The sequence below is a fragment of the Perca fluviatilis genome, chromosome 2 (assembly GCF_010015445.1).
Source record: "Perca fluviatilis chromosome 2, GENO_Pfluv_1.0, whole genome shotgun sequence".
Taxonomy (NCBI): Eukaryota; Metazoa; Chordata; class Actinopteri; order Perciformes; family Percidae; genus Perca; species Perca fluviatilis.
Window position 1 is genome coordinate 26,399,769 of NC_053113.1, and position 13,078 is coordinate 26,412,846.

The 13,078-nt window shown below is 40.4% G+C and overlaps 1 protein-coding gene across 4 annotated transcripts; it reads left to right on the top strand.

The window, feature by feature from the left end:
• Positions 1–299: 299 nt before the first annotated feature.
• On the top strand, positions 300–12,774 carry taf15 (TAF15 RNA polymerase II, TATA box binding protein (TBP)-associated factor). Of its 4 annotated transcripts, XM_039818833.1 has the most exons (16): positions 300–462; positions 1,359–1,383; positions 1,515–1,548; positions 1,649–1,736; positions 2,266–2,323; positions 2,622–2,776; positions 3,872–4,052; positions 6,570–6,604; positions 7,149–7,181; positions 7,634–7,743; positions 8,647–8,776; positions 8,869–8,976; positions 9,092–9,173; positions 9,327–9,412; positions 11,090–11,249; positions 12,305–12,774. In XM_039818833.1, the coding sequence occupies exons 1-16, from the start codon at positions 453–455 to the stop codon at positions 12,342–12,344; spliced, it is 1,335 nt and encodes a 444-aa protein (XP_039674767.1). In that variant the 5' UTR covers positions 300–452; the 3' UTR covers positions 12,345–12,774. The 4 variants fall into 4 exon arrangements, with proteins under 4 accessions (XP_039674767.1, XP_039674776.1, XP_039674784.1 ...); XM_039818842.1 differs by lacking the exon at positions 6,570–6,604; XM_039818850.1 differs by lacking the exons at positions 2,266–2,323; positions 2,622–2,776.
• Positions 12,775–13,078: the final 304 nt, after the last annotated feature.

Consider the following 13,078-nt stretch of genomic DNA (forward strand, 5'->3'; position numbering starts at 1 on the left):
TTGTGGGTTACAGCACTATATTTAGGTCCAGAAACAGTGAAGATACACTTAATATATATTTTTAATAGCTGAAACTTGCAAAAACACAGATATGCTCCTCTAATTTTCAGTGTCTATTTAGAGAGAACTTAGATGGAGAAACCATCAGATATGACAGAGAAATAGATGAATATGCATTCAGCCTATTTAATCTTTTTAAAACTAAGAAAAGCACACAAACTGCCCTTCTAGCAGCAGGTGGCGGTATTATAACTTAGCTTTAAATACGACCCGTCCTTTCAAACCGGAAGTAGAAGAAGAAGAAGCTGAAGCTGCAGCTGCATAAGGGAAGTGTCGCAGAGTGTTCAGCTCAATTCTGTGGCGCTGCGTAGATGTCAACCTGGGTTTTTATCAGCTAATCAGAAGAAACAGACTTCATTGTATTTTTTTAACTATATATACAACGTCACAGAATGGCCACTGGTAAGTCAACATGTCTGTTGATTGCTTGTTTTTCTTGAATAGATAATGAAAAGTGGGCCGAATAGCATTGTAGCTAAATTAGCTGACCACCGCGAGGCCAGAAGGAGGGCTCCGTCTATCTCATGGAACATGGCTCATCTTTCACTTGAAGAACAAAGTTAGCTTTGCCGGGTGTTTGAGTAAACGATTTTTTTTCCCGGTGCGGAGTTTACTCTGTGATCACACTTAACTGTACTTTTTAAAACCCATTACTGTCCCGTAACGTCAGTATATGGAAATACCGCAGAGTGAGCAGGGCCTTGTCGCGGCTAGCTAGCTAGCTAACTCAAGTTAGCTCAAGGTGTCTGCTAGCTAGCATGAATGCGCCTTTGTTTATACCGATGCTATTGTTCGCTGCTAAACGAGACACGGTTTGCGCTACTTGTAGTCTCACAACAAGTTGGTAATATTCACATCTAAACAGTTTGATTTAAAGCCAACTATCGAGGTTGGACAGCAATTCTAAACCTATGGTAGTTTGTCTCGTTTCAAGAGTTAGCCCAAGCCTAGACCAAGTTGACCGCCATTTTTACCGAATCGGCGTGGTGACGGGATTGTCTTAGTGTTGGCGGCACGGTGGCTCAGTGGTTAGCACTGTTGTACAGCAAAAAGACACTGCTGAGTACTGGGTGGGTTGCATGCTAGCAAGACAAGCATGCCAGGAACTCCTGCCATTGCAAACTGGAGTTTGTTCTCGGACTATGCGAGCCTAATGCCTAAATAGTTAGGATGGGTTAAAGGCAAATGTGTGTGTTCTCACTGATATATATATATATATAAAAATAAAATCTTTTTTTTTAAGTGTGTACTAAATCCTGGCCAACTTTTTTGTGGTAACAAACTTTTATTTCCTTCAGATTCGGGCTACGGTGGCTCACAAAGGTAATGTACAAACAAGCATCTCATTAATTTCCTATGTTAAACCGTTGTACACATTCTTATTAAAAACATAACTAACACAGTTTTTAAATCCATCTATAACCTGAAGCTAACTGCTTATCATGTGTTTGTAGCTATGGGTCATATGGCGGGCAGCAGAGTGGACAGGTAAGACACTGCCCCAACTTACTATCTGTTAGTGTTATAATTTTAAATCTGTTTTTTGGGGGTGGGATTATAACGTGTAATTTGTCATTCTGATTGACAGGGTTATGGACAAGGGAATGGCAGTGGTGGTGGCTCTTATGGGGGACAGAATTACAGTGGCTATGGACAGCAAGGCGTGGCGACACAAGGTATAGTATGTCCATTTAATAGAAGCAATTTGCAGAACTGCAATAATTGGTACGTCGATACTGATGATTCTCACCCAACGCTTACTTTATTTGGCCAACCTAGCTGTAAGGTTATTGCCTCTAAAGGGGGAGTATTAAGTTAATGAAATGGCAGGCACTGGTATATCCAGTATTTGATAGTAATTAAGACCACAGTATTATGTCACTTAAAGATTTCCAGCAATTTTCCAGAATCCATTGTACATGGGAAGGAAGACAGTCAATGAAACTAAATGTTTATTATATTTCGTAGAACACGTGCACTCCTGTTACTTTCACCAGCAATACAAAAAAGGTGGTGACGTCACCGCAGTAATGCGGTTATTGTCGCAGCCCTACACTGATAGAAAAGTCACAGAAGAATTGAAGATGCTTTTTCAGTTTAATTTAAGATAATTTTCCTTAAGTTTATTGACCGCAAAACGATGGATTGAACGGTGCATTGTTTTGAAAGAGATTTGATTTCTTTTGTGAAATTTCTTTTTGACAGACGGTTATGGCCAGGCTCCGCAACAGAGCTTTGATAATTATGGACAGGAGCCATCTGGGTAAGCTGCTAATATCACATTGTTAGGGACCTTCTTGAAATGTCAGTGCTGTAGTCTGTCTGTGCAGCATGATTCTCACTGACATTATTTGCCTTTTTTAATGGCTTAGTAACATTAAGATGTAAAATATTAAGATTCTAACCTACAAGAATTGGAGCATCATTAAACAATTTGATAAACCCAGAGGCACAATCTAATTTGTAGATATACTGAAGTGCTTGTCTGTTCATTACTGGATTAAAATATTTGGCATCTCTGTTGTGCTAACTGTAATGATTTTTGCTAAAACCACTTCAAGGTATGGCGATAAGTTGTCGTCAACATCGTCCTCTTACGGCCATCAAGGTTCCTATGGTAGCCAGGGTCAAGGAGGAGACAGCTATGGACAGCAAAGCTCCTTTGGTGGGCAAGGAGGTGGTGGCAGCGGAGGCAGCTATGGAAGATGGAGTGAAGGTACAAATAACTAGATTTTGAATTAATATAGACTGTAATTACTGGATGAGGAGGTGCTTCAGGGCCTCTGGCATTTTTAGCTATTGTGCAGTGGTGCCCGTTGTTGTACCTGAATGACGTTAATGAAGCCTACAAGGAGGATGTGCTGTCATAAGACTATCCACATATTTATTAATAAAGCCTTTATCTATCCAGAATGACATAAGAACACTGAAAATAACACATGCATGCACAATATGTAGTAAATATCTTTTTTTTTTTTTTTTTTTTTTTTTTTTAAACCACTTTATAACTAACATTAAATGACACCAGTATCAACTTGTGAGGTAACTAGTTTTCCAACCAGCCTCCGTCGGCTCAACAACTAGCGATTTGCTGATATAAACTCTCAAAATATCAGATTCTTACACCCTTTTTCCTTTTGAAACCTAAAATACAACAGAACACCTTCAAGTTCCTTTCACCTTACACCTTTACACACTGGGAACGAGACGAATAAATGACAAGTATGCATATATTTTGCATCAAAACTATTCATACCAGCAGCGATGCAAATTTGTCGGAACAGTTTGAGATCCTTCTGGGGATGAAGGTGAAGCAAGTGAGAGAAATTGACTGTAGATCTGGTGTGAGCGGACGAGAGAAGGGTTACAAAGTTTAGCAGTGAAGATACCAAGTGAATGTATATTGGCTAGACTCTGCAGTTTGAGCACGTATAAATGCTGCAGCTCCTCAAGACCAATGGAGGTGTCTTGTTTCCCGGCTGCTGAGTGGAGTGATGGTTGTTTGGCTCCCGAGGCTCCAGCCCATGTACCCCCGTGCTTTCAGACCACAGGAAGCAGAAAAAAGCTACTGTAAGCTATTTAGAGTTTCCTGTTGGCGAAATGCAAGTCAATTTAATGTCCTCAGGTTAACGGGTATGCCTTGTAGCCTATATGTCTAGGGCTTTTGTTGTGAAAGGTAAGAACAGAAGAGATCGTCTCTGCTATTGCTGGCATTTTTGTGCTACTGTGTTGGCTCGCTGAAGCCGGCATGCGTTAATGTCAAGCCTTCAGTCAGGTTGGGTAGTTCTCAATAAATCTCTCTGTACACTAGGTGAAGGAGGTGTTCAGGGTGGGAGGTTTGGACGTGACCAAGGAGACCGTAACGAAGGAGGAGGGGGCTACAGAGGCCGAGGCCGTGGCGGCTATGACCGTGGTGGTTTTGACCGCAGTGGTGGCTATGACCGCAGTGGTGGATATGACCGTGGCGGAAGAGGTGGACCTCCTGGTATGGGGTAAGTTGCATAGTGCCACTGCCCCCAAGGTACTTCTTATACACTGTGAAATATGAGACATGACTTGTTGTCACTCAACACTTCAACCATTAACTACAAACCATCCACATAGATGATTTTCACCACTCATCTGCTTTGTGCCCCGGAACCCCAAACTTGAGTAATTTTTCATCCAAAGTTGTCACAGATCACAGTAACATTCACCACCCCTCTGCATTGTGCTCCAGGTGCCTGAACCTTTTTTCAAAACTTGATTCACCAGAAATTTTCAAGACTTGCTGGTGTTATATCCACATTGCTGTTAAGATCAAATGATCGTTAATGATGCATAAGTGGTGGTTAATTAGAAATGAGTTGTTTGACCGACCTGAGGATCTACTCGTTATCATTGGGATCTTAGGTAAAGCTATGAATGACTGAAAATGTCGGCCAAAATAGGAGCTTAAAAGGCACCACTAGGGGGTTGCAAAGTGTCAGGAATTTCCATGGGAAGTTTGAAACTTTTGCAAGATTTTGAAATCTAAAAGATTGACTGTTTTTTAATAGTGAACGTATTTGAAGGGGAAATGCACATACAAAGCAATATTAGGTCTTATGGCATGTTTTAGTTAAGTGTGCCCATTTAATTGAAATTAATTATAAGCATGCACTGCATTCAACAGCACACTTTAATCACATACTACTATAATTAAATGGAATGAACACTCTGCGTGCGCAGCGCATGCTCCTATCACATGTGCAGCCAACACTACTGTCCTGTCTGAGCCAAAGGTCTACATGCTTTCATGTAACTTTTAATTAGATTACTGGAGAGAGTATATTTTATCTTCAGTTAACCAGCAGCTAGAAGCTGAAACCCTGTCAGGGTTCAGATTTGCAATGACTGCCTTGGTCTCTATTCTCCTGCATCCTGGTTGGAACGGTTAACTTTACCGCTGATACGCACGGCAACCTGGCAGAAGCTGGTAAATGAGCTAAACATGGCGCTAACTAATGCTCTGTTTGCACTGATAGCGATCCCAGTTTCCTCCACTCTCTCCCTTTTGTGATCCGCTGTTCAGCGGTATGAGCACAAACAATTAATTTTAAAAACGGATTTTGTTTTAAAAATGGTCCGCCAGACAATGATCAGTAACCCGTCCATGGCAACAGTCTGTTATAACGGAGCGTAGAATGCAGTGATTGACCAATCCGACTTGAGCATTCAACCATGCTGTGTAACGGATTGTTGCTAGGTAAAACAGATTGTTGCCATGGACGAAGTTTTGATCATAGACTCTGCAGGACCACTTTTTAAACCAATAAAATCTTATTGCACACAGCCCACATTGTGTTGAATTTTTCAAAGCACCATAACCCATTAGTGAACTAACTTACCACAAGGCACATTTCACATTGAATGTTTGTCTGCCTATATGGTGAAAGGTTTGTTTCTATCTGCATACAACATGGTAAATAAAACCTGATCAGATAACTCCTATATTTCCATGTTATTTCCCATGGACAGTTTTCATCTCCCAACTCCCAGAACTTTGCCACCCTAGTCACCAGAGACCTGGTTGTGCAACCATATTATCCCAGACAATGGGCCAGGCTTTGTTGATTCTGCATAAGAAGTATCTTTAAAAAAAGACTCATTTTCAGAAGCTCTATTACATTAAATAAAAAATGGAAGAGTTCTACCTAAAGTTTTCTTTAAGGTAACCATGCTGCAGCACGTTAAGATGATAATGAAACGCATGAAAATGTGTGCTCCACACTGAGATGCGCTATGAAGCATAATTTTCACCATTGGGGAAACTGTCCTTTGCCCTTTCAGGTCCTGCAGAATTAGCACTTCTCAGTTTTGAAGAGAGATTCTAGTTAAGGTGCCCATCTGAGGAGGGGTGCATTTCTTGTGCCCTGAGGACCACATGATTGTTTATTTTATTTATTTTTTAACTGTAGAAACTCCACTGAAACGATGCCCTTAGACCTGGAGTCACATCTTCAGCTTCTTCACTTTCAACAGGTTTCATTCAAGTGTTGTATATTTGACAATGGCGAACATGTGTGTTGTGTTAACATGGATCTACATTTTATACTACAGGTGTTCAGAGTGAATGAACTAAAACTTCGACCTCAGTTAAAGGATCTCATAAGCGCACTCAGTGGAAGATTGCTTATCTAAACACCTTCACACCAATTTGGCTAATGTTAACAAAAAAAATTCAGCTGGTTTTCCGGCTCTTGGTATCCAATCTGGTTATGTAAAAAGAAAAAGTACCAAATTCATTGTAAATGGTGACTAAGATGTGGTGATTGTCTTCACTCATCTATCCAATTGTTCAGTCAGAGCTGCCTAGTCGTCTGTTTATTGATCTTTAATGTCAAAGACTAACTCATTCCTCGTGTGAGACATTTCCACCATAGTCGCACACCCTGGCAGGAGTGCATACTGATGGGGATGTAGGGGAGCTTTGAGCTCTCAGTTGGGACAAAGGAAAAGCCATCATATCTCCAATTTTTCCTCTGCAGAGGTGGTGACCGTGGTGGCTACAAAAATTACGGTGGTAAGTGACGAGCATCAGAACTGTGTCGGTGGGGGAGGAAAGAACTTAAGTTAGCAAAAAAGAAAAGGGAGGGGGATTTAAAGAAAAACTCGGTGAATGCCACCATTTTCATGTCCAGATCCCAAGGGACTCCACCTATTAATCTTAGCAGGGTTTCTCTTAAATGAATTCAGATATGGTAAAAACATGGAGCCTGAGTTTTAAAATAATGGTATTGTTGCATGAAGACGAGGGCTGATTGTATATGACAGAGGTGCTCCCAGGACGAAAAAGGAAAACTTTCTAAAACTGGAGACATTTTGATTGTTTTCGTTTCTGGTGTAAGCTCAAGAGAAAAACCCAGAACAATTCTGTTCTTGTTGCACGGTGTTGGTATGTGATGCAACGGTATGAAAACACCCATCAGAGAGCTGTAAACATGGACATTGTTTAATTTTCTCTATCATTATGCATTGCTAGGGATGAAGTTAATAATTATTTGTGTGAAACGGTTTAAGATTCCTTGCTCAAGTGTTCTCTTTCACCCTCTCCTCTGTTTTTATAGGCTCACGAGACTTCGACTCAAGGGATGAACCAGGTAAGACTCTTTGAGCATTACGTGATTAACCTGATTTGTACTGATAAATGGGCTCTAATTTCATGTCTGTCACTGTAAATTAATATCCTTTAATACTTGGTGCGGAAAGTTACTTGATGGAATATGCCAGTTGTGAGTTTAATTATAACTGAAATTAAAAAAAAAAAGCAATGCATTTGAATTTGTAGTATAATACATTTTAATGTTAATCGGATGATGTAAACTGAATATGGATATTTCTGAAAATCCAGGGTGTTTCTGCAGATAAGTTGCCATGGTTTCCCATATAGATGGATTATTGGGGATATCCTACAATGTACTTATTTTGAGAGTGAACACTTTTAGTTAAATGTTCTACTTATGCCAGTGTGATGGACACAGCATTTCTCCATATACAATTACTCCTAATAGAATCCTTGCCGACCTCTTCCTTTCATCGATCTCTTCCACAGCTGGTGAGCAGGACAACTCTGACAACAACACCATTTTTGTCCAGGGACTGGGAGAAGATGCCACAGTTCAGGAAGTCGGTGACTTCTTTAAGCAAATTGGTATCATCAAGGTAATTGAATTATTCTCTTGGCATGTTCTTACTCAATTACACAGGATCATGCATCCTAATGACCATGGAGATTACAGCTTGATAACACTTAATGTCTGTATTAAGTGTCTGAATGCATCTCTAGTTTGTTACTAATGGCTTTTTTCCGTTACATGGTACCTGCTCAACTCTCCTCGACTCTCCTCCACTCAATGCTCTGTCCATTTTCCATTGTAGATTTTAGTACGGCCTCAGAGTGGCTGGTCGTCATAGTGGCGCCGCAGTAAACTGCTGTGACCAGTTCTCTTAATACATCCATGCGTGACCTAACCCCCACACACACACACACACACACACACCCACACACACACACACACATACACACACAATGTCGAGGGTGTGTTGTTGTTGTTGCCACAGCCAGAAGACACATTTTGTTTCACATGAAGCTGGAGGCAGCAAAAAAACACAGCTGGCTAAACTATTTAAAAATGGCGGGTTTGTTCAGGACACAAAATACTAAACAAAATGAATAAAACCAATCGATCAAACATAATAAATGCACTCAGATAACACGTTTGTCATAATCTGTAACATTAATGTTAAAATGTATAAAATATAATTCTGAGATTGCCATATCTTCAAAAAGGTTCTGTCTTTACTCTTGTAATAAATGCTGTCCATAACAATGTAAGTATTTTTGAAGCAAATCAATAACACATTTGGCATGTCTTTATGGAAATAAATTATTGTACTTCCTCCCTTTTTTATTGTCACTCTTTAGCCTTTGAACCAGTCAAATTAAGATTTAGTTGAGTGTTAACTTATTTATGAGTAAATACCTGGCACCTAGCCCAAACCGGTGTAGAAACCCTAAATGCAAATATAAGTGCTGAGAATCCGGTTTTCATTTTGTTCTTTTAGTTGAACAAGAAGACTGGCCTGCCAATGATCAACATCTACTCTGACAAGGCCACTGGTCAGCCAAAGGGAGAATGCACAGTGTCATTTGATGACCCGCCCTCTGCCAAAGCTGCTATTGACTGGTTTGATGGTAAGAGCACTACCGTATTTTCCAATTTCTCATATCATATACACATCATTCATGGTCCCCTTTGTTTGTTTAAACTGATGTTTTCATTTCAGGCAAGGAGTTCAATGGCAGACCCATCAAAGTATCATTTGCCACCCGCAGAGCTGAGTTCACACAGAGAGGAGGAGCAGCAGGAGGTGGTGGGCGAGGGGGACGAGGAGGTGGGTATTGATGGAGCTGTCCCAGGGCTCAAATAGTAGTCAATTCTCTAGTTTTAAAACTGAATTGCTTGTGTTAATGCTGCTGCCCCTGACGTTTATTTTCCGTCGATTTCAGGTTTCAGAGGTCGTGGTGCTGGTGGAGGAGGAGGAGGACCCAGCTTTGACATTAAGGGAGGAGACTGGCCCTGTCCCAACAGGTTTGTATGCCTTTATGTAAGTTAAACAAAAGAAGGTTCATTTACAGGAGAAGGGGCTCATTTGGCCCCTTTTGTGAAGGTGTTTTTTTTTCTTTTTTTTTTTCTTTTCTTCTTCTTATGTATAAAATGTCCATTTGATTTCTCTGTCCTTAGCTCTTGTGGCAACATGAATTTTGCACGGCGGCAAGAGTGTAACAAGTGTGGCGCTCCTAAACCAGGAGATGGAGGAGGATTTGGAGGCAAGTGTTTTTTTTGTTTGTTTGTTTTTTTTACTTTATTTCAATACTGAGAAAGTTGTTCCAGAGCTTCCATACTATCTATGCATATTCTTAAACACAAGGTTGTGTCATACATTCTACGAACTATTGATGGCAAGTGATTTCTTCCCATGGACATGAAAACTTTTAGTTTCTGCAGTCACAATTACTTCCTTCACCAGTAAATTGCTATTAAAAGGCAGATGAGAAAAGGGTATTTTACAATGGAGCTGGGCAATATATCGATATTATCAATATCATGATATGAGAGTAGATATTGTCTTAGATTTTGGATATCGTAATACTGTGATATGACATAAGTGTTGTCTTTTCCTGGTTTTAAAGGCTGCATTACAGTAAAGTGATGTCATTTTCCAAACTTACCAGACTTGTTAACTGTTCTATTATTTGTCTTTACCCACTTAGTCATTATATCCACATTACTGATGATAATTTATCAAAGATCTGTGTAAATATTTTGGTAAAGCACCAATAGTCGACACTATAATATCGTTGCGATATCGAGGTATTTGGTAAAACAAAATTGTGATATTTGATTTTTCTCCATATTGCCCAGCTTTATTTTACAATTTTGAATGCACCACCAGGTTTACCAGTAAACGCAACATTTAGTCCCGTCTGTAGTGAACAGTGCTAGTTTGTGTCTTTTTAGCTCATAGCGTTAGGTTAGACGGTTGTACGTCCTGGTGTTGGAATCCTCTGCAGTGAAATACAGTCACACTTTTACACCGTTAAACTTTCAGCATTGTAAATGTGTTTAATCCAGTTACTACTGTAGCTACCTAATGGTAGGCTAACGTTACTGGCTGTGTAACGTGTTGGTGTTCACTATCGTGACATGCAGCGATGTTTCTGTTGCCTTTAACGTCTGTTTTGGAGCATCAGAGAGCAGCGCAGACATTTAGGTGGCACTGTAGTGAGGCACCGAAATTGGCGTTGCGTTTCCGTCTGGTAGATAACGGGCACCGGTGCCATATTAGCACTGGATTTTAACATGCGCCGTTAACAGAAAATTGCGTTGCCTGTATCTTTTAACGGTAAGCGTGTGTGGAAAGCGGTCGCACAACAGCTGAAATGTGTTGCACACAGTGTTTAAACTTTAACCAAATAAAATATAGACTTCTTTTGAAATAAGATTTTCCAGTTTTGTAAGTTTTGATTTTATATATTTAAAAAAACCAACACATTGAACAGGTGGTTGCCAAAGGGGGCAACCAGAGGCCTGTCGTTACTGTCGAGACCTGCTTTCAGTTTGAGTGCTGGTAATGTTACATGACCGCTCAGGCCTGGCGCCAGGACAAAGTGGGGTAGGCCGTGACAGGTTTTTCCAGCTTTCGATTTCAGTACCTCGGACAGCGCGACACACGCTCCTTCTAAAAATGACTAAATATAATAATTAATGTTGATGCATTGTGTGATCACTATATATAGTGTGATCACTATTCCTTGTGTCATGTGATATTCCAGATTTTTGGGGTAATGCATATAAAATAAGAACAAAGCAGTTGAATACTGATTTTGCTATTGATTACCATGGCAATGATCAAAGCTTCAAAGCATGTACAAAATATTAACCTGTCCAGTGCATGTTTTAAACTCTATTTTCCTTGTTTTACTGACATAATTGACTGTTTGCAGATCGTGGAGGCAGAGGTGGTTATGGCGGAGACAGAGGTGGTGGCTTTAGAGGTCGTGGAGGTTTCCGTGGGGGAGACCGTGGGGGAGACCGTGGGGGAGACCGCGGAGGCTACGGTGGAGGTGGCGGAGGATTTGGAGGTGGCTACAAAATGGGAGCAAGGTTGGTTGCATTATTTTTTTTATTTATTTTAATTGTGACCAGAATGGGGTGCAGCCTGTCTGAGATTAGTCCAGAAATTCTGAATCTGTAACTTGGTTAAAGACAAATGCTGTGCTCCATTTTCACACAACATACTAAATATATACCATATGTACTATATACCAATTAAGTATACTTGATTTTGTCACTTTCCTAGTGTTAACACACAACATAGCAAATTCCAAATTGGATATTTAGGCTCATCCTTGCCATTTTAACTCCCTGCTTTTTAAGAAGCAAAGTTGTGACGTGTCTAGTGTATAAATATTCATGCTACACCCTTCAGTGTTTTTGTGCCATTTGAAGGTTTTGATATATTGCTGCTCCCTGAAGGTGAAGTGCTGCATTAATCAAGGGTCCTTCAAGGAAGGACTGTCACCCCTTTTTTATTTTTTTTTTTTTAAGTCTCGCTTTGCCAAACCCTCCTCCACACGCTGCGGCTGAGGGTCTGGCTAGTCCACATAGCATTCCGTAATGGGAGAAAAATTTTCTATGGTTTATTAGAGTTTCTTTAAACCAATCATGGGTAGAGCTAAACTAAGAACGGAGCCACTACCAAACAGCCTTGGGAAGGAACTTGTTTTGGTAGAACATGTACATTTAAAAGTAGTTTGAGTCGTGCGAGAGAACTCGGATTGGACAGGTAGTCTAGCTAGCTGTGTCAATTTACCATGCGGAGATCTGAGGAGCAGTCAACCATAGTCCTCATAAATCCACTGGAGTTTAAAATTCCAACACAAAGAAAGCAGAATGAAACTGACAGCGGCGAAAAGACATGCATGTGGTGGAATTTCCTGTGGCACCGGAGCGATCCCGGAAGTGGAACGTTGTGGATAGTCTACTTTCATTAAAAACTAATTTTAGAAGGCAAAGGGGGTGGGTGAATGAGGAAACGATGCCATATTTTATTCTCATCTTTGTCATTTAGATGATAGCGGTTGATTCAATGACAATGGTGGATGTTGGTCTTGAAAAAAATACAGCTGGTAACTGATATCTTTGTCTTTTCTCTGCAGAGGTGACCGTAGAGACGACAGAAGAGACCGGCCATACTAAGTGTTGAGCAGATGGAAACCATTCCAGCCCTTGAATTTGCCATGGAGGGTGGGTTTAGTTTGGGAAAGCTGGGGGGAAAGGACCAGGGATCAGACATCCTGATCTGTGCACCTTTTTTTTTTTTTATTTTTTTTTTTTTTGGTAGCCAGTGCATCCCAACTATTGCTGCTCATCTGTGTGAGGGACGGATGTGTTGAGCTACTGTAAAGGGACTTTGGGGGCTGATTGGCACTGTTGGCATGTGGTCAAGTTATTTTTTTTTTTCTCTGCTTTTGTTTTATTTCTTTGTACATCTTTTTAATTTTTCTCAGATTCTAGCTGCAGATGTTTTTGTGAAGTAGACATCGTACCATTGTTTTGTATGAATGGATTAAATGTTTTACTTGGTTCTTTTTTTCTTCCAAAATGATAATAAAAAACCTGATCTTTTCTCTGTGCTTTGTGTGAGATTATACAAAGGCTTAATTACTAGGTGGCTAGGACAGAACATGTAAGGAAAAAAATAGTTGGCACACTAGATAATGCTCCCGTGAACATGTATTAATTACAATTTTGTGCGGCCATAATTGGCGATATTAAAGACAATTTTGTCAAGCTTTAAAAACTACATATTTAAATTGCAATAGTAGGCCTATGTACAGCAGGAAAAGCTGCCATGCTCTGCTCAGCTGCTGTGCAGACGGACAGAGGGGCGGGGCGGGGCTGGCCCTCCCCCTGTAATACTCCCGGTGGTT

Coding starts and splice junctions, on each gene's coding strand:
- taf15 (XM_039818833.1), top strand. Junction 6,605..7,148: donor TGGCTACAAAAATTACGGTG/GTAAGTGACGAG, acceptor CTGTTTTTATAG/GCTCACGAGACTTCGACTCA. Junction 8,977..9,091: donor TGGGCGAGGGGGACGAGGAG/GTGGGTATTGAT, acceptor CGTCGATTTCAG/GTTTCAGAGGTCGTGGTGCT.